The 21,152-nt window shown below is 34.3% G+C and overlaps 4 protein-coding genes across 12 annotated transcripts; 3 read left to right on the forward strand and 1 right to left on the reverse strand.

The window, feature by feature from the left end:
* The first annotated feature begins 508 nt into the window (after positions 1-508).
* On the forward strand, positions 509-2,078 carry LOC107491539 (uncharacterized). Of its 5 annotated transcripts, none has more exons than XM_016112397.3 (4): positions 509-631; positions 799-1,050; positions 1,126-1,263; positions 1,705-2,078. In XM_016112397.3, the coding sequence occupies exons 2-4, from the start codon at positions 922-924 to the stop codon at positions 1,894-1,896; spliced, it is 459 nt and encodes a 152-aa protein (XP_015967883.1). In that variant the 5' UTR covers positions 509-631; positions 799-921; the 3' UTR covers positions 1,897-2,078. The 5 variants fall into 5 exon arrangements, with proteins under 5 accessions (XP_015967883.1, XP_015967884.1, XP_052117213.1 ...); XM_016112398.3 differs by having other exon boundaries at positions 511-631; positions 838-1,050; XM_052261253.1 differs by having other exon boundaries at positions 531-658.
* Positions 2,079-2,851: 773 nt separating this feature from the next.
* Positions 2,852-5,143, forward strand: LOC107491536 (uncharacterized). Of its 2 annotated transcripts, none has more exons than XM_052261976.1 (8): positions 2,852-3,099; positions 3,183-3,283; positions 3,374-3,414; positions 3,513-3,589; positions 3,897-4,005; positions 4,289-4,302; positions 4,571-4,672; positions 4,755-5,143. In XM_052261976.1, the coding sequence occupies exons 1-8, from the start codon at positions 3,049-3,051 to the stop codon at positions 4,869-4,871; spliced, it is 612 nt and encodes a 203-aa protein (XP_052117936.1). In that variant the 5' UTR covers positions 2,852-3,048; the 3' UTR covers positions 4,872-5,143. The 2 variants fall into 2 exon arrangements, with proteins under 2 accessions (XP_052117936.1, XP_015967877.1); XM_016112391.3 differs by having other exon boundaries at positions 2,853-3,099; positions 3,177-3,283.
* A 79-nt stretch (positions 5,144-5,222) lies between these two features.
* LOC107491534 (mitochondrial intermediate peptidase, mitochondrial) lies at positions 5,223-11,096 on the forward strand. Of its 4 annotated transcripts, none has more exons than XM_016112385.3 (16): positions 5,223-5,399; positions 5,472-5,553; positions 5,627-5,734; positions 5,841-5,979; positions 6,085-6,139; positions 6,494-6,707; positions 6,985-7,080; positions 7,459-7,578; positions 7,686-7,811; positions 7,903-8,058; positions 8,410-8,526; positions 8,983-9,108; positions 9,665-9,732; positions 10,000-10,135; positions 10,273-10,438; positions 10,542-11,096. In XM_016112385.3, exons 1-16 carry the CDS (start codon positions 5,251-5,253, stop codon positions 10,811-10,813), a joined length of 2,130 nt encoding a protein of 709 aa, XP_015967871.1. In that variant the 5' UTR covers positions 5,223-5,250; the 3' UTR covers positions 10,814-11,096. The 4 variants fall into 4 exon arrangements, with proteins under 4 accessions (XP_015967871.1, XP_015967872.1, XP_015967873.1 ...); XM_016112386.3 differs by having other exon boundaries at positions 5,662-5,734; XM_016112387.3 differs by lacking the exon at positions 5,223-5,399 and having other exon boundaries at positions 5,493-5,553; positions 5,662-5,746.
* Positions 11,097-11,525: 429 nt separating this feature from the next.
* On the reverse strand, positions 11,526-18,064 carry LOC107491531 (peroxisome biogenesis protein 5). Its single transcript, XM_016112381.3, has 13 exons — positions 17,510-18,064; positions 16,778-16,971; positions 16,272-16,523; positions 15,468-15,584; positions 15,212-15,370; positions 14,728-14,915; positions 14,076-14,322; positions 13,845-13,929; positions 13,284-13,393; positions 12,649-12,873; positions 12,289-12,354; positions 12,065-12,159; positions 11,526-11,929 (listed from the first exon to the last, which is right to left on the reverse strand). Exons 1-13 carry the CDS (start codon positions 17,931-17,933, stop codon positions 11,848-11,850), a joined length of 2,244 nt encoding a protein of 747 aa, XP_015967867.1. The 5' UTR covers positions 17,934-18,064; the 3' UTR covers positions 11,526-11,847.
* Positions 18,065-21,152: the final 3,088 nt, after the last annotated feature.

Genomic DNA, 21,152 nt, shown 5'->3' on the forward strand with positions numbered 1-21,152 from the left:
TTAGAATTTTGTCAGCAGCGATTAAACTAAAATCTTAGTTAAATCACTTTATTTGCGTAGTTGTTTAGACGAATGAGTATCAAGTATCAACTCTCAAGGTTAGTTCTTAGTTTACTTTGTGGCTTTGTGCTAAGCCTCAAGCACAATAAAGACCAAATGCATATGAGGTACCTTTTTGGTGTGAGTCTCCAATCAGACATATAATGATAACTAAGCTAGCCTTTCACGTGGGCCTATATTGATTGGACAAACTAAAAGCCCAAAGTAGTGACAAAAATTTAAAGGCCAAAAAGAGGAAAAAGTAATTGAGTCTTTCAGTTGATGTTACTGCTGGAACGCGAGATATCGAATGGTAGATGGCGGCACATTGATCCGAACGGGGGAGTAGATATTTAGTTTGGTTCTGGTTTGGGCGGGTTTGTTGTTCTTACGGTGCGGGTCGGTTTCCAGGCCCAATCCAAGTCCAAAAAAAAGTTTCGTGGCTTAAACCCTTTAAACCTTTTCGAATGGCTTCTTTCGTGTAGAGGAGGAAGAGGAAGAAGAGTGCAGGTTCAATAGCACGACAAGTTCGGATTTTTGGAATATAATTCACTAATTCAGAGACTTGTTTTGCCCTTTACTGCATAGCTAGGTGTTGATATTTTCCATTTCAGCTCAGGTGATTCCATTCGGCTTTCATATTTTGGTTTGCTTGCTCGCTCTCGCGTGTACCCAAATGGCTGCACCCTAATCCCTGTTTTGTATTCGATTTCAATTGCAATTTCAAGCTCTAATATTTTTCCCTCTTTTCGTCATCAGATTTATGACCTGAATCTCGATTCCTTGACTGCTTTTCAGTTTCATAAACTCGGGGGTTCTTCCCTCATATGGAACTTGAGTTCTGAAACTAAAGTGAAGAGCTATTTGTTGACGGTGAATAGGATGGATCACTTTGCGGGAGCTGAAGAGCATCTTGCTCAACAAAGACTGAGGCAGAAGCTTGATGAAGTCAATGTAGCTGCTCAAAATTACCTTGCTCCTATCCAAGACCATGTCAATTTCACTCTCCAGGTTTCTTCTTTATTGACTGCTTCAATACAATCACATCTATATAGTTCATTGTTTGATTGGATTTGTCTTTTCCAGAAAGCATATTTCAAATGTGCATATGAGTGCTTTGATAGGAGCAGAAGGCAGGAAGAGATAACTAATTGTGTCGAAAATTGCAGTATTCCTCTTGCTAATGTTCAACAGACTTTTGATACTGAGATGCAAAAGTTTCAGGTAAGCCTCTCCTTCCTTTCTCAACTGTTGTTGCTTCTTTAATTGCAAAAGTATTGTGAATTAATTTAATAGACAAGTCTCAATAGTACAATCAACGATTAATTGTCTTTCATTCTAGGTAATCAGTTTCTATCCACTATTGATTATAGGGTTTACAAACATAAAAATTGGATCCAATTCACACTTTACTTCCTCAACACTATTTGATGAAAATTAATGGTTTGTTGTAAGAAATAGAGCAGATATGTATGCATGCATCTTCGAAAATTTTGCATTGGAAGATCTTTGGACCTCCAAAAGATTTAGTTTGATTTCCTATTGAAGATATGGTATTCATAGATCCATGTAACTTACCTCACCTTGTAGAAAAACGCTTAGTAGTTTTTGTTGTTGATTTCCCATTATTTGGACAATAAATACCTTGTTTTGGACATGGTGCAGGAGAAATTGAATAGATCTTTGATGGTATGTCAAGATAGGTATGAGTCTGCAAAGCTCCAGCAGAAAGGTGGGGCCATGAATGATATGGTTTCCTGTGCTGATGAGGCGATCCAAGACAGCATCAAGATGCTACCACTTCTTGCTAATAAGTTGAAATCCTCCTTTGGCATTAAGGACAATGACTCCTTCTAGCTCCATTTTTTTGTATCCAAAGATTTAGTTATTATTGTAGATGGTGCAAATTTGCAAGATATTATTTTGTAACTCTATCTAGAGTACACAATATTTTGCTGGATTTCTGTAGTTAGAATGCTGGGGAAGCTTGATTTGTCAATGACTTGAAGCAATAATTATGTGCATTTCGTTAGGTTTTATTTCGCTACCTTCAAATGTAACATTGTATACGATGTGATCATTTTAAATTTAATCGTAAACAACTTCACCCGTGCAATCTAGCCACTTGTTCTTTAAGCGGAATGCAAGTTCAACAATGCTGCATGAGTTTCTCCATTGTTTTGTTCTTCAGTGGTATGGTACACTAACGTGAAAAAGATTATTATAAACTGGTCATAAGTGATGATTTTTATCGCCGGGAACAACTTAATGTTTCGTTTTATCGTTTGACTCTAGAAACTTTATATTTTAGTAGAAGTTGAAATTCAGAAATTGTGAAAGATATATCAATGATTGTATTAATATGAGGCCCAATCATTTTCTTTTTTTCCCCTCAACAAACGATGATTTTTTTTCTCCCCAAAAAGAAAAGAGATTCTCTTAATATATTAAGTGCTTGTTCGAGTGCTATTAACATAATAAAAAATATTTTTTATTTTTAGTATATTTGATAAATTTTTAATAATAAAATAAAAATATTAAAAATAATTTTTTATATAATAAATAAATAAAAAATACTTTTATATTGTATTCAAATATAATTAATAAACAATAACAAATTTAAAAAAATCTCAAAAATTTACTCTAACAAGCCCTAAGCACATAATATAATTTTTAAAGTGGTTAAAATTTTCTTTTTAAAAGCTTTTCCAAATACAATGAAAAATAACCATATAAATAGACTTTGAAGTTTGAATGATAAGAGTTTTATTTACCGGACATAAATATATGATTGCAATCGATATATTTTCGTGCAATTAATTTGGGTGTAAGTGAAGATAAGTAGAAGTGAACAGAACTAGAAGGAAGAGGAGGCAGCAGCAGAGTTTGGTGAAGTAGTATCTAAGCCTGAATTACCAGATATGTACTTCCTCAGTCCTCATTTCTTCTAATTTGGGCGAATTTTCTTGCTCGGCGTATATTTCCGGTGACAATTGTAACACACAAACAATGCAAGCAGCATCTTTATCTCAAACCTTCATCGTAAATCCAACTCCACAGGTTATTCCTCTTCTTCTATTCTGAGAGAAGCCAGTAATCGTAGTTTGTTTACTTTTAGAATACATATTTTGTGGCAGCTGCAGGTGGCCAGATGCAAGCAGAGAGTAGATGAGTTCATAATCCCCACCATGAATTTTACACGTCTGCCTCCTTCATGGAAGCTTAGACATGCTGCAACAAAAAGGCACTGCTGCTTTCTTTATTTCAAATTGCGTCATTGTTTGTGCGAGTTCAAACTGCTTAAATTCATTCATATTAAATTTGAAATGTCCAGGGAACACGTTAGATGTCTTCCTAATGCTGCCGTTTTATCAGGTGCTAGTTTTTCTTAGGTCAAAGCATGCTCATTTTAATCGAAACTCTTGATTTTTATGTAAACAATTTCTCTTGGACTTCGGTTTTTCTTGTTGCAGATGCTGAAATTACTTCTGCACAGTTCGAGGAGTTCTCTGTCTCTAAAGGTGACATCAGTGATTCTAAAGAACTAAAGGTACATGCAGGCACAACCTCTAATCGAAATAAGTTTAAATGATCAGAGAAGGAATATGCAGGGCCAGCAGGGCAGAATCATGAAATAATTGTTTAGATATATGTACAATATGATAATTACATTATTCAATAATAAGCATATGCAAGCTCATGATTTTGCTCAAAAGCATAGTGTGTGTTTGGATAAGTAATGTGCAATTGGCTGTTAAATTGTCCCACACATGTAATTTCTAGGGTTGCATAGTCATGGTTTCCTTATGCCTGTAAATTTTAAATGGTGAATGCTTTGTTTAAATGCTTCTGTTCAGATAAGCATAAAGGTATCTGGAAGCAAAACTCAACAGATCTTTGATGATGTCTTTGGGAAAATGGTTGCAGCAGCACAACCAATTCCGGGATTCCGAAGAGTAAAAGGAGGTGAAGTATCTGTCGACTTATATATGAAGAACACTCTATCAAGTTTTAATTGTGTGGATTTATAGCTAAATTTGAAGTGTAATGAATTTCCATGGATTCCCGAGCTAATAGCAAAAAAAAAAAAAAGAAAAAAAAAGAAAGAGAGAAAAGGATAGCCAATGGAAAAGATTGACTGAATCTATAACTGCACTGGAACATAATTTTATTTTCCTTTGTCACTCAACTTGAATTTTTCTTTTCTTTTCATGGCCGATTGCTGCTCTAACAATTTGGAGACTGCCAGGAAAAACACCAAATGTAAGTATCCATAGTCATCAATTCTCTGTTTTAGTCTTCATTGGCTATGTTGTTGTTGCCATTTGGCACTGGTTTGTCATGAAATTTTGAATCAGATAGATAATCTTTTCTCCATTTTCTCTTCCTTCTTAATGTGAACAATATGTTTGGTATGTTTAGATAGAATTGAGGGACCAGTTATGCTCTATTGTTGATTCAGCTGTATAGGTCTTTGATACAAAGGAGATTAATTCAATTTTATGTTTTTGCCTTATGTTGTGTTAAACAGATACCAAAAGAAATTTTATTAGAGGTGCTTGGGCCATCAAGAGTGTACAAGGAAGTTATCAAGAAAATTATCAACTCAACTGTAGCTGAGTATGTGGAGAAGGTATTTTGCCATATGCTATATTTGGATTAGGTTGCTTCTGTTAAAAGTATTTAACATTAATATCAATATGTAATGATTGCAGGAGCGGTTGATGGTTAGCACTAACCTGAGAGTTGAGCAAAGCTTTGAAGATCTTAAAAGTACCTTTGAAGAGGGACAACAATTCAGCTTTGATGCTGTGGTTCAGCTTCAAAAGTAGAAGCGAATTGCATCTGTTTATTCACACTCCATCTGTATCTCCTTCAATGTGATAGTTTTCCATCGTCACAAAAGATTGTTATTGTCATAACTACAATTCCATCTACAAACATTACAATCTAATGGATGAAACTAAAACCATAAAGAAGAACCCGGTGAAGTGTGAACTAACACAAAGCGAATGAGAGATTGCTATGAGATAATTCTTGGAACAATAATGTAATGAACAGAGCAACAGTATAACACTATAACACAAGCTTACTATTTCATGTAGATGTATAATAAAGCTTATTATGAAATGATTAAATGATTAAACACTTGTTTTTCTTTTATATAGCATAGTGGGTAAGAAGCAGCAGCGCGAGGGAGGAAGCAAAGGCATGACGATGGTGGGGAAGCTTTTGAGCAGAACGTTGAATGTGTTCCGTGAGAGGCGAAGAAGCTTCTCTTCGTCGTCGGGTCTGTATGGGTTCCCTCAATTGAAGACCCCCAAAGGCTTCCAATCTTTCGTCGATGAAGCCATTGAAAGGTTCCCTTTCTACCTCTCTTCTTCTTCTTCTTCTTCTTCTTCTTCTTCTTCTTCTTACTTTGTGACTCTCAGGTCTGCGGAACTCATCGCTTACATTTCCACCGCTCCTCCAGCTGCAGATATCATGCGTGCAATGGACGAGATTTCTGACACAGTATGCTCTTCTTGCTTGCTTGATTTTCCCTTGTACCTTACTGATTGATGCATCTCTGCGTGTTCCTGATCAGGTGTGTTGTGTTGTGGACTCTGCTGAACTGTGTAGGCACACTCATCCAAACAGGGATTTTCTTCAAGAGGCCAACAAGGCTTCCTTCAGAATCAATGAATATCTACATGTGAGCTGACGGGTGATCCTCACTCCTCCTCCTTAATGCATCTCACAATATTAACAAGAAAATATCTCATCTTGTAGCACCCACTTATGCTTGCTTTCTTCTACAGTATCTCAATACAAACCATGATCTCTACAATGCCGTCAAGAAAGCCGAGCAGGAGTGTCATATGCTCTCTGAAGAAGCTCAAAGGGGAGTTCGAAACTTGCGTGCTGATTTTGAAAGGGGTGGAATTCATCTTTCCTCTGGTAACCCATATTGCTCTTGATTTCATGGTTATGTTCTCGGAAATTGTTGCGGCACATTTCATGCGTTAAAAAATCTTTCTTTAAATGATGTGCTTTCTTTTGCAGAAAAATTACATCGCGTAAACTCACTAAACATTGAAATTTCTCAACTATCCAGACAGTAAGTGTGTTTGTAAATGATACTTTCTTAACTTGACATCTCTATGCTTGTGGTGAACAACCAATACTTTGTCTCAGTGACACTATTTCTGTAAATTGTGATTGATTGGAGCTGGTAATTTATTTTAAAATGTTTATCTTGTATGATCTCGTCCCTGTAAAAAGGATCTAATGTACTCTATATTTTTGTGTACTTTGTCATTCTTTTTCTTTGTCTAACAAAAAATATGTGAATTTTCGACTCACTTAATGCTTCGCTACTTGTACTCCATAAGAGTAAATTTTAACGTGTCTGAATCATGTCCTATTTTGTGCTTTTGATCTGTTTGCATTTTGTTATGTTTTATTTGGGTAGGTACAATGAAAATATTGTCATGGATCCAGGAAATGTGGATATATATCCTTCATCACGCATACCCAAAAGTTTGCATTATCTTGTTAAGCCTATCTATCGGTCAGGTTCTTCAATAGTTACAGGGTCCAACACTGTCCTTAAAGAGAAAGGATATCAAATTACAACAGACCCACAAACTGTTGCCGCCATCCTACAGCAGTCATCAGATGATGAGGTAATTTTCTATTTGATGATCTCAAAGTTTACCGTGGTATGTTAATACCCAGAGTGATAATTATCAAGTATCCAGTAAGTTTAGCTAAAGTATAAAAAAGCATTTAGAACCTCACCAAATCTTATGAGAAACTTAAACTTAGTACCCATAAAACTAAAGCACCGATGAATTCTTTTGGTGTTCTTAACGAGCCTAAACAATGAACTAAGACTTCATCATTTGTTTTTTTGTTTTGTTTTGTTATGTTTTTAAACATAAATCCTCACTGTATTTTAAGGTAAGGAAAATGGTATATATACAAGGAAATTCTGTTCCACATGCAAATGTTGAAGTTCTGAGAAGGCTTATATCTGCTCGACATGAACTAGCTCAGGTTTGTATCTTCATTTGGCACTCTCACTCCCTTTAAGCCTTTACTTTGGCACCACAGCCTAAGTTTCTATGTTATCTATATTATTCATTGTATGCGAATATTTGGAGCACATGATTCATATGCATGTGAATATCACACATATCTAATTATCTATGCTGCTATAGGCATGGATGTGCATTGACTCTTTCCATTTTATGAATTATAATTAAGGTAGTCTGACTTCTTGCAGGCTGAAGTTTTATAATCATTGAAAAAGTGGATAGAATTTCATCATATTGACTTAGCTTAATAGTTTTCACAAGTATTTCCCACAAAGCTTAATGTTTATTCTGTTTTGACTATTACTCAATGATTTGACCATCTAGTCATTTGATCTAGATGATGGGGTGTAAATCTTATGCTGAATTTGCCGTTAAGCCTAACATGGCTACGACACCAGATGTTGTTAGGTCATTTTTACTTGAGATGAGCAAGATGGTGCAGGCAAAGTCTAAAGAGGTATGGCTTCCTTTTTTGGCATACTTTCTAGATCTGAAAGGCATTTTATCCTAGTGGTTTGTGCTTGTACCTGAAAGGAGGATTTTCTCTTTTCCTTATAATCTTAGGAGTTTGAGTTACTTACAAAATTCAAAAGAGAAACGTCCGGTCGAAGTGATGGAAATTTGAGGGCATGGGATGAGGCATACTACATGACTATGATGAAGTCCTCTACTTATAAGTTGGACAATTCGGTAAATGCAATACACCTGCATGATATGGTTGTCATTTATGCATACCTAGAATTTTGTGTTCTTTGCCTTAATGGAAACATCATGTGTACAGGTTGTAGCATCATATTTTTCTTTATCAAACTGTATTGAGGGTTTGAAGGTGCTGGTGCAGTCATTGTTTGGTGCAACCTTTCATAACATCCCTCTGGAACCTGGTGAATCATGGGATCCCCAAGTGCTAAAACTGTCTCTTCATCATCCTGAAGAGGTACATGTGTAGAAACATAAATCAAACATTAATGTTTCCATAATTTTAACTTTTTGTTTAAAGTTCCTATCTATCAATCTGAATGGTTTCTGGTTGAAATTTAAGTAAATATAGCAATATATCTACATTTTATGTTATCTGGGCTTATTATATATGTTACTCTGTCTCCATTGGAGAATGCAAAATAAAATAAAAGATAATAAAATAAACTTTCATTTGGTCTACTGACTGCCAAATGTCTGATTACTCCAGGTAATTTATATTGTCAATGATGATGAATATCAAAACCTACTTATGTGTAACTTTTCATGCAATCAGTTTGAAATCCACTGAAGCTCAACCTCATTTCAGGGTGATTTAGGATATCTGTACCTTGATTTGTACTCGAGAAAAGGAAAGTATCCTGGTTGTGCTCATTTTGCAATTAAAGGGGGTCGCAAGATTTCTCAAACGGAATACCAACTTCCAGTACGTGAAAATTTATTTATTCTCAATCAGATTTGAACATTTAGCTAGCAATTATTATTTTCTCTTTATGTCACTCAAATATGTGGTTCCTTTTTATGTCCAACTCTTTTATATGAAGAATTCACCTTAGAGAATTCAGAAGAGATCATAGAGAGAAGATATACATCCTTCTGTGGTAAAAGCAGGAGGCTTTTACAAAGAGAAAGGGAAAGTGAAATAAACAAGAGACTATGAGAACATTATTTCACCAATTGATCAGAATAGTTTAGCATTTCATTGTCTTGTATTTTACTACTACAGAAACTACACAAGGAGATACTACACGTAACTAATTAATAACCCATAAGAGTTTACTTAATATTCCTTGGTGCTCCCTGTTAAGTTGAAAGCTCGTTATATTTTTCTTTACAAACTGCTGATTATTCTGGTTGCTGTCTGATTATGAAAAAATTGCAGGTTGTAGCTCTTGTTTGCAATTTTCCATGTTCACGAAGCCCATCAGCTGTGAGGCTTAATCATTGGGAAGTGGAAACTCTATTTCATGAGTTTGGTCATGCTCTTCATTCATTGCTTTCAAGAACGGTATTTTCTTGAATTTCTCATGAGTTTGAATATACAGGCTTCGCTTTCACTCCAAAGTTTTCCCTCTTGTTTTGTTTTTGCTGTGGATGTCTTATGCTCAGCCATTTTCAATTCTATCTTTTTCGTTATCTAATAAAATTAAAAATAAGAAATCAATAACATGTTGAATAAACACCAGAGACTATTACAAAATAAAGTAGGATTCGTGAGTAGGGAGATTGAAGCATATCCCAGGAGCTAGTAATTATTCATTTAATTCTTCCCCACAGATTTATATGGACAACACGTTAAACATTTTCAATTATCTGTGATGTTTAATTTATAGCAATTAGATATCTTATTCATTAGATATTCTGAAGCCATAAATACAAACATGACTTGAGCAAATTTAGATAATCTATAATGATATTGTTTAAATTATCTTTGGAATTTCAAATTTGAACTGTATTGATGTGTTGTATAATGAACTAACAAGACCATGGTTACTTGATAATAGAAAAGTTTGCATTCAAGATTGCTCTCATTGCAGTATGCTTTCATGTTGTTCTTATTGCAGGATTACCAACATTTTTCTGGCACCAGAGTGGTCCTTGATTTTGCAGAAATACCATCCAACCTCTTTGAGTGAGTAGAATGGCTGCAATAGCCTTTGTTTTCTTTTGAAGTTGTGATTCTTAGAAGAAGAGCGATTCAGACAAACTGTTTGGTGGGAATCAGGATATAATAATTAAAGGAAATTATGGATGTCTGATTTAATAGATAAGCCTCTATTGCATTGTTTAATGATTTAAAATAGGGAGAATTTGTTGCTGTCGCTAAATAAATTAGGTAACCACTTATCTGCTCATGTCATGGCTTTTGATTGACTTCATGGTATTTTTTGGCGGATAGATACTATGCATGGGACTATCGAGTTCTGAAAAGATTTGCTAGACACTATTCAACGGGTGAAGAAATCCCTCGTAAGCTGGTGGAGTCAATGAAGGGTGCCAAAGATATGTTTGCTACCACTGATCTGCAGCGTCAGGTGTTTTTTCCTTTCCCACATTTATTTTAAATACCTGTATTGCACACTGGCTGGTGTCTTATGTCAGTAAAGCATGCCATATTTTTTAATATGTGAGAAGACATAACATAATTAACATAGTTTGTGTTTTCTGTCAGATATTCTATGCCTTGGTTGATCAGACACTTTTTGGAGAGCAGCCACTCCCTTATGGAGACACTAGTTCTGTTGTTGCTGAACTGAAAAGACAGCATACTTGTTGGGAACATGTGGAAGGAACACACTGGGAGGCCCGATTTAGTCATCTCCTTAATTATGGTGCAGGTTGGTAGGCCTGAGGCTCTGATAAATGTTGGCCTGCCACTTCAAATTATTTTTCCATTTAAGTTGAAGGTTCTGTTATACTTATTTTCTTTTTTTGGAGCAGGGTATTATAGCTATTTGTATGCCAAATGTTTTGCTGCTACCATATGGAAGAAGTTGTGCCAGGAGGATCCACTATCACTAACTACCGGATTCGCTTTAAGAACGAAATTCCTACAGCATGGTGGAGCCAGAGATCCAGCTTCATTGTTAAATGATCTCGTAGGTGATGGGATATACAGGCATTGTAATGGAGGGATAATCCCTGATATTTCAAGTCTTTGTGATGAAATGAAACTGGTTGAAGAAGATCAGCAGCAGGTTCATTTGTTATGAGGCTTTCTTATAGGTTTGGAGTGTACCTAACTAGCACCCTGAAAGGTTATCAAGACAAATGAGGCAGCACCATCGGGCGACTAAGCTCTGCGCTTCTACTTTTTAGACCAACCTGAGGAGGTTTTTTCTTTAGGGCGTCGAACTGTTCTATAAAAAGAAATGGAGCTTGTTTATGGTCTTTGTTTACATATACTCTCTTTGTATGAAGTTTCATTCATTCATTTGATTAAGCCTGAAGAAGCTAAAAAGTATATTGTCCTCCAGAGTGGGGGAAAATTGATTCTTTTTCAGAGTACAATTAAAGCATATTCAATGTCCACTGTATCTTTATTGTTTTTTCTATGGCATTCTCAAACTTATTTTAACAAATAACAATGGGAAAATCAAATGGAAGGGTTACGTTGGAGATAAAAGTGCATCGAAAAACAACTTCAATAACGTAAGATGCATGCAAGAGATAACTGTTGCCTTAATTATCAAATAAAGTCCGTAATGGAGTGACGCTCATCAAGCTGTAACCCAATGGACAAACTCCCTCAATTTTTCTCAATGTATACTAAATACTAATATTAATCAAAGACACAAAAGCATCGGAAATAAATCCTTACATGTATAAGAACGGTTGGGTGTCAGGTTCATAGCCTAGTTACCCCCAGGTAGAAGACCATTGAACCAAAAGTAATAGTAAAAATGAAAGAAATAAGAAACATGATGCGCCACAAATCGTGCTTGATTATATATACCTTCATGCTGTAGTGGAAACTTGAGAATACAAAGGATTCTATAATATACAGTTTTTCTCACGTTCGGAAACGGGTCTGTAACTTTGCCGCCCAAATGAAGTGTAAGATGATATATTTTGATTATTTCCCCACTACGATGTTATACTGTGTTTTGAAGTATGCCTCGTATACAAATGCAGGCACTGGACCAATTTCTTATATCTCCTTTAATTTCTAAGAAGGCATAGATTCAATATATAACATTTCTCCATTACTTCAGCCAAAATAAGATTCCTATTGAACTTCATCCACTTATTGTAGTGGAAACTCCTTCTGAAGAAGGTCCAGATTACGACTATCACAAGCCTCCAACATGTCATTCCTCGAAGCACAACTGCAATATAGGATATACAAGTTAAGTCACCAGAAACATATTAAACTAGAAGCTAATTTGAATTATCATTCTCCTATTCCCCACACTCGAACTCTGCTCTAATTTTCTCTTCCAATACATACTACGAAATCATACCTTAATGAGATTCTCAAATACTGCCATGCATTATCTGCCTTTGGATTCATGGCAAGTGCTCGAACATAATATCGAATGGACTCATCGTACATGCCCTGTAGGAAACCGGAAAGGTATAGTTATTAGTTAGAGCAAAATAAGGCTTAAAAACCAATGCACTAGTTCCTACTTTAAACCATTTAATCATTTATGATATAAGACTTAAAAACCAAGCACTTATTGACCTGGTTTGCATAACTGATGCCCATATTTGCCCAAGCACGAACGTAATTTGGCTTCAAATCAAGTGCCTGTTTGTGTCAATAGAAAAAAGTAAAATTCCATTAGAGAGAAAATATATTACATGAAGAAAATAGATGGCATGTAGGTACATGTCAATTTCTGCAAATGCATAAAGATAAAACATTGGTGGATAAATGACCATCAAATGGTCACAAAAATTGATTTCCCAAAAGATTTGATAAATTAAGTTGCATTTATATGTCATAAAATTACAAAATGAACAAACTTCCCACTTAAAATGATCATTACATTAAAGCTACAGCCTATAGCCATATACCAGGATTGAGATTGAAACACCATACCTGTTGATAAGCCATTATTGCATCCGCACTTTGCACACTGTTTGCTTGTGTCGCACCGAGTTTATTCCAGAGAGAGTAATCCTGTGGCTTAAGTTTCAGTGCTCTTTGGAAAGATGCAATGGCTTTGTCATATTCTCTGGATAAGTTGTACATGACCCCAAGAACTATGTGAACATCTGCATCTTCGGGTGACATTTCAGCAGCTTCATTGAATAATCTAGCAACCTGCAGGAAGGAAAATAAATCTTTACAATCTAAGCAGAAGATACATAGGGAAACACATTGCTAGATAAGTGACTCGGGACAAATTTTTTCCCTTAGCCACTTTTTAGTTTTTACCAAATCAGTAATCTGACAGCTAAAGCAACAGACCATGGAAAGACACTATTGGTAGAAAATTCTAAGAATCTTGCTTCTTTTGGGTATATATTTTTTTTAAAAAAAAAGAAAGGAAAAAAGAAAAAGATTTCAGATATATTTAGCAAGGCTAAGATCAACCGCAAAAAGGGCAAGTTCAACAAGGCTTTTTGAAATGGACTATATCTTAATAATGAGAATTGCATAAGGATTTCCAAGTTCACATAGCAAATAAATAGCAAAAACAATAGTCAATAAAAGTAATTAACTCCACTTACATCAGCATAGTACAAAGAGTCAGCCAACTCCGGTGGGGCAAGGGATCCATACTTCGGGTGATTGCGTAGCCATCCATATAGATACTTCAGGGCAGCCGTTTGCTCCAGTTCTGCATAAATGAGAAGATGAATTCATTTTTTTTTCCCTCATTTACTGGGAAAACAATGCAAAGCATACACTAGAAGTTATTCTAATTGATGCTTTTCAGTTATGATTTAGGAATTCACTAAAATAGACTTTAAGTATACACCAGACTGTTCTAACTAAGTAGGCACAATACAAAGTCAAGGAAATAAAAAAGCACATTACAAAGTGTTTGGTTGGGTTTTTTGGTTTCCATTTGCAGGTGGTAAGTTTTCGTTATTAATTACAATAGTGCTATATTCATTTTCGATTTGTTTCTTTTCAAAGTTTGATGAAAGAAATGGAGAAAACACAAAATTGTTGTTTCTACAATGTCCTTTAAAAATCTTCAAATCAAGAAAGAAGCAATGAATTTGAATGTGCTATTATGCTTTGTATCATCCATCCAACCAATGAATCTGAGGCAGTCTACTAACCATTTGTATGACTGACACCAAGAGCAAGAAGCACTTCAAGGTTCGTTGGATCAGCCTCCTGTGCTCGCATCATAGCTGCAATGGCCTGATAAGGTAAAAGAGAAATTAAAATTATTAAGTTACCATTTGAAGTAGAATTTCCCACTGTCAGAAATAATATGTGATGGATCAATATTAAGAAACACAATAAAATTGACATATAAGTAACATTCAAGGAGGGTGTAACCTAACCTGTTGATCATCATCATTTTCTGCATGTGCTATTCCAAGTAATCTCCAACCTTCGGCGTTTTCAGGATTTTTCAAGACTTCAGCTTCCAAGGCAAGAACTGCTTCACTTAGAAGTCCTTTCCTGAATAGATCTTGTCCTTCTTTTAAAGGATTTGGATGGCCAACATATGGATTTAAATCTGAAAAGACATACACACCCCTAGAAGAATCTGACTGCTGCTTGGCAGCTACTTGTTCATTTAGGTACCTTCACATAACCCCAAAGATATTCTGATTAATTCAGAGAATAACTTCGACGCTTCAAATAAAAGGAAGCACAAAGACAGCAAATAGTAGTCCCTAGTGCGTAATGATGTAATTTTATAAAAGGTACCAAGTACTAATCCAGTAGTCCTAATCTTGCTAATATAAGGTTCCAAATCTAAATAAATATGGGAACAAATATTCAAGAATGAAGAAAGTAATCTCTAGCACAAATGAAATGAAGAAAGGCATAAGGCATACACTCAGAAGAAGAAAAATTAAAATAAAAGACTAAACACTAATCTGAAATCCCATATAGATATCAAAAAAGCGTTCCAAAGAGCTAATTTTGATAGTTCTTTAATATACGATTAAAAACACTGCCATTTGAAGGAAGTTGGACACATACTCATCATATGCATGTGCCCAGTTATCAGAAGAGCTCTCCCCAAAAGCTCCTTCAGCAACCTGCTGACCAAATTCATCTGCCCAGTCACCAACATGCAACTTTGAAAATTCATTGACCCACTGATCATCAATTGGTCCATGCTGCTGATCGTTAAACTCATTCACCCATTGATCAGGTCCATGAGAAACCTGAAATCCGCAAAGTTAGAATTAAAAGTTGTGAGCAAAAGGCTCATTAATTAAGAACTCTCTGATTATAATTTAATCCAAAATATCTTCGGATTCACTTTTCATAATTTTCTGTCTCACCTTTATCTTACTATACTGTCTAGGATAATTAACAGTACCTAAAACCTTTCTTTTAACTGAATTTATGGCAGACAAACCTTTATAAATCATGGTCTCTTTACCTGAATTTATGACAATCAATAATATAAAACACTTGCAAAGGAATATGGTTTCAAGCTCATCAGAATTATACATACCTTATCATTTAAAAATTCACCCGCCCATGAATGACCAGGATTATATTGCTGCTGGTATTCTGTGGCCCAATCTCCAGGAGCAGTCTCTTTAACCTGATTGTCATCAATAATCAACTCACCACGGCTCATCTTTGATACGAACTGAAGAAACTTTGAGTTCTGTGTACCAAAAAAATGTTATTGACATTTTTCCTCTTGAGAAACAAAAGAAAGAATTCTACAAATGGATATATCAAAGTCATGACAGAAAATAAACCTGAAATTTAGGGTCATTATTTTGGGCCAATGTATTTGCAAGCATACGAGTCTGCTCCATTGCAGCTAAGTTTGGCATGTTCATAGCTTGCATTTGGTCCATAGATGACAACTGGGACTGCAGAATGAACAGCATACAAAGAAAAAATTTAAAACATAAAGGGAAACAAAAGGTGATAATATATCCAGAGATAACATTTACAAATTGATTAATGCAATATCTACAGAAACTATGTAATTCAAGCCTATGGCTACAAAGACTAAGATTCAGAATAATGCAGGGCAATCAGTCAAAGGACATTCACATTCTACGGAAGAATAGAATACGCCATCTCCAATTTCGGTATATTTTTTTACATGACTTGTTCACTTTGTTCGACACTATTACCCATCTCAATGTTTTGAATGTTGTAATAACCCCTAAAGTAAAAACAGTAAAGAAATCAAACTGAGAGATATATGGATAACATCCCTCAAACAGTACGTTGTTTGAAAGCAAACTGATGGTTGAAGAATGAAAAGTATTGTGAGTCATTATGATTAACCCAGAAATGGGTATTGCACGTCATACAATTTCAAATTCACAATTTAGGTAGCTTTGATCAAGAGATAAGCTAAGTTTGAGAGTAATCCTAAAATGTTCTAACCAGCAATAAATTAAGCATAACAAGTTTCCAATAAATCTCAAGGATATGATTACATGTCAAAAGAATCAAAACTGTGTATTTCTAAGTTACTAATTAAAAAGAGTGAGAAACTTCAAATGATAGCTAGAAATAGATTAGCATAAGTGAAAAGTTCTTACATTCTCAAACTCAGAGACCCAACCGTTTGCACCATGTTGTTGCTCAAATGAATTAGCCCAAGAATCAGGATTATCCAGATTTGCCCTATTTTGACTATATTCAGCAATCCATCCATCTGCAGGGTGAGGACCAGGTCTCAGGTTGCCTTGAGACTCATTCCAGTAATCCTCAAGCTCCCGAAATCTCTCAGGCATAGGTCCCTTACCACGGACATTACTGTCAATATCTAGAGAGCTTAGAAGGGCATTTACCTGGAAAGTAATTACTCTGATGAGTCCATATTCAAGCATTAATTTGCACCCAAAAAAAGGCACATCCAATAGAACCTAGAGATCATATATTGGCAACATTGTTCTTCAAAGACCATAACCCTTAAACAGGTTTATTCCCTTATCTTTCTTTCAGTCAACAAGGAGCTAGGGTAATATGTTCATATGAATGTAAAATAAATAAGAAAAAAGTATTATAAAGTAAAGTAGATGGAGGAATCCATGAATCTCCTTACTTGGGCATCAATAAATTCTTCACTTTTGTCTGCAAAAAGATGTCTGGCCATTATGCTGGACCGGTCACGTATGCATTGTTTATCACCTTCAGATAAACCCAACATTGGTAGAGGAGCTGGATGGAAAGGGACTCCTCCACGGCTGCTGTCGAGAAATGAGTGCAAAAAGTTGGACAGAACTCTTTGAGGCGGCCCTTACATATGGCAAAGAAAATCAAGATAACATTATCAATTTTCTATGTCTTCCTTCATGGAATGTCTAAGCATCTAAATACACATATGTAAGTCCAGTAGACAAATTCCGAGAATCACATCCCCTTGAGTAAATCCCAAGAAAGAGACAATACACTATTAAATGACAACGAGCATGTTAAGTCCTGAAAAAATAAATATCCATCGAATTTGGAAAACCACTCCTGATGAACATAAAAGAAGCCCTGTTACAGCATAAGAGCCTTTAGAGAATCTAGCTAGGATCCAATTCTATCACCGAGTTCAAAGAATTCTTTATCCACCAAAGCAATGAAGAATAACAAGTGTATCTTCAGTTCAACTTAGTTTTTCTTTTGACTTATCAGCTAAAAATTCTCCTGTCTTCCTCTCTCGCTGAGCCTAAACCATTCTAATACCACAAAATAGAAAGCTCAAACCAAGACACACAGTGAAATTCAGTTGGAAACACCATATAATAAATGATAAAACTGAGATGTGCTTGGATGAAATAAAGAATACCATCCAAGGTGGGTTGATGAAGGTGAGGAGGAGGTGCAGCCCTATCATAGAGTCCACCGTCCAATTGAGGAGCAGCTCTGCCATCACGCTGTATCTCATCCCAAGTTTCCTCCAGGGCCCCGCCGCCGGAAGCAGCTGCGGAGCGGAAGCCGTTGAGGAACTGGGAGCCCTGGGAACTTGGATCGAAGAAAGGCTTGTCGAATTCGGAGCCGGGAAGAAACTGGGAAGGAGGAGGTTGGGAGTAGAGGTGGGAGGAGGGGTCAGTGGGAATGGATGTTGGAATCTCCTTGAGCCTCTCATTGGTCTTGGAGGATGAGCCGATGAGAGCGTTGGCGAGAGCGCCGAGAGGGTTGGCGGAGGAGGAAGAGGAGGCGGCGGGGTCAGGACAGGAGGTGGCGCCGGTGATAAGGTCGCGCATCGCCATAACTGAATGATGATGTCAGCTGAGTCACTCTTTTGCTTCGTAATCGTAATCGTGTGTTGTGTTCTGCACTCTCTCTATGGTGTGGTTTCCACCAAGTCTAGTCCACCACCCTCTCCTCTCTTCTTCTTCTCTTGCGCTATTTTCTGTTCTATCTATCAATATCTCCTATATAATTATTGTTTTTTTACAAAATTCTGAAAATAATAAAGATAAAATTAAAATTAAAATATAAAAAAAATAAAAACGCCTATAAAATGTTTTCTATTAATTATTTATTTTTAATTTCTTATTTTTTCTCTCATGCTTTTAGATTTAATATTGAGATAATTCTATAGAATAAAAATTTATTATTCCATGAAATATATAAAAATGCCTTCGATATGAATATTACTCGAGTTTTTTTCATGGATTGTAAATTTTAATATTGCCATGTTCATTTATTTATCAAATATAAGTAAATTAACAACTTAAGGTAGAGACTAGTAGCATATGAAAAGTAAAGAATAAAAATGAAAAACAAAAATAGCGGTACATGGGAGTGTGTGCCATATACAAACAACACGAAACAAAACACTGCATAGTAGTAGTACGTGCCAAATTTTACCAAACTTACCAAGACACATTAATTAACCCTTTTAAACCTTAGAAAAAGGTAATTCCGACTTACAATGTCAAACCATGTCTAAATTTCCTCTATAATGTAGCTAGAAAAAAAAAAGAAAATTATTATATGAAGTGATATATTAATATAGGTCAGTCACCAAAAAAAAAAATTAATATAGGTCAAGGAGTTTTTTTTTAATGTAGGTGAAGGAGTTCATGTATATTGTATACGTTCGTTTCTCAGGTTATCAAATAAAGCATGAGTTGTTTAAGAAATTGATACTGAAAAGTTTAAATAATTGAAAGAAAAAACATGCATTTTTATATTTGAGGTCAAATTAAGATTTCACTGTGAATTAAATAAGATAATGTTCATGATTTTTTCAATTTACTTAAATTTATTTATTTGCATAAATTGTTATTGACTTCTTGACTAAGTATAGACATTATTATATGAAGAGTTAGACACTTCATAACATATATTGATCATTCTCAAATGTAATAGGGTATATGCTTAATTTGAGGAATGTATTACTCCTACTACGTAAAAAGTTGTTTATGAGAAAGTGAAAATGAGCATCGAAGTTTGAATTATCTTCTTTGGATGACATATTAATCAAACGGGCTCTAAAAACTTCATTCATTTTTCTATGTATTTAATTATTATTATTTAGCTTAACCCTTATTATATGATTCGTTTAATATGAATAAATAATTTTGAATTTTTTTTTTTTTTGCCGATTTTTAATGGAGAGTCGTGCAATCAAAGACTTCGAGGTTGGAAAGGTCCATAGAGTAGATAATGACAAGGTTTAGCCAAAAAAAAGATTTTTCATTAAACTAACCGATGATTGAGTGAAATAATAAACACTTATTCTTTCTAATTGGAGATTTTAACTTTAAATCATGAATATAATTTGTTTTATAGTATCTTTAAACAAGGGTAGAACTAAATAAAATATTTAAGAAAGTAAAAAATATTTATGCAATAAATTAAGACTAAAATAAAATTAAAAAAAAGACTAAATTAAAATTTATATATAGTTTACATATAAAAAATTAAAATTAAAAAAGGTCATCATCTCTTTTTTTATCATCTGATTTCACTCCAATCTTTAAATTTGATAGATTAATCTATCTGAATCTTATTTTATTTAAAAGTTATTATTGATCAATAAATTTTTATATACATAAAAAATTTTAAATTTTTAACATTTTTTTAAATAAATTAATCATTAAACCAAATCAAGATGATTGAATATTCTTACATTTTATAACATATACAATGGCAGAGTATATATGAATGGAGAAAGGGGGCATCTAGTGTACAGATGCATTTGTAAAGATTTTTGTCTTTTATGGTTATTTGTTGATTTTAAAAGCGTGTCACTAAAAGTGTTGCTTAAAGAGAAAGTGTTACCTTTAATCGTTAACTTGGCTCTGATACCAATTTTTAAGATGTAATTTCTTTTTAACTCTTCATATTTTGCTTCGGATAAATGCTTTTTCTTTTTAACTCTTCATATTTTGCTTCGAATAAATATTGAGCATTTATTACTAAGTCTAATTTCATTTTTATAGTTTTTTTTTTCAATCTTGTTTTAGTTTATAATATTCTTTTTTGCATTGATTATTGTATATAAAATCTTTTATCTGTTTATCTTTTTCTTTAATATAATTTTTCAAGTCCTCCAAAACTTCTTTTATTTCTACTCTTTCTGTTGTTTCTAAATATCTTTTTAATTTTTCAACTTCATTCTCCATTTTTTCTTTCAACAGCTTTAATTCTTTTAAGTCATAATATGGTGTTCCAGGCATTTATAAATTTTTTAAGTTTAGCTCCAACTTGTTTATATTTGTTCTTATTTCTATCCTTTTTATTATAAGGTCATTAATTTCGAACTGAAGACTATTTAATTCCCTTTTATACTCCTTTATTTTACTTTTTAATTTTTTCGCCCTATGTCTTTTTATTTTGTTTTCTGGTCTTTCAATCTTTGTATACTTCATTATTTATCTTAGAATTTCTGCAAATTCTATCATTGATTCATCACTATTTTCTAGAGATTCTATTAATTTTTCTAACTCTTCGACCTTTTTTGTTAGTTCTTTTATTTCAGAATTTTCTTCTTTAATCTTTAACTTAGATAAACTTAAAGGGCTATTAGTTTTGGATTCTCTTATTTGAAAATTTGATGAAACTAATTTTCCTGATGGTTCTTTTAGTAAAAGAACTGGGTTTTCAATAGCTTTATATTTTGGTATTTCTGTTTTTACAATTTTCTGAAATAGTTCATCGACATAAATTCTTTCTCTGTTTTTAAATATTATACTATGATGGCTATTTGTTAAAGCATAATTTATTGCATATGTAATTGAAAATAGTTCATCATCTTGTTCCATTAGATTCTTTCTGTGAAATTTATAAGCCAAACTTATAGATCTTCCAAGATTTTCAGTTGATAAATGTATAGCGTATCCAAGATGGGCATTGAATTTAACATTTACGTTTGCCAAGTTTCCATGAACAATTCCAATTATTTGATCTATTGGGTCATCAGTAATTCTTTTATCACAAATCGCTAAGCTTATTGGTGAATTAATTCCTTTCATATA

Source organism: Arachis duranensis, chromosome 5 (genome assembly GCF_000817695.3).
Source record: "Arachis duranensis cultivar V14167 chromosome 5, aradu.V14167.gnm2.J7QH, whole genome shotgun sequence".
NCBI classification, from domain to species: Eukaryota; Viridiplantae; Streptophyta; class Magnoliopsida; order Fabales; family Fabaceae; genus Arachis; species Arachis duranensis.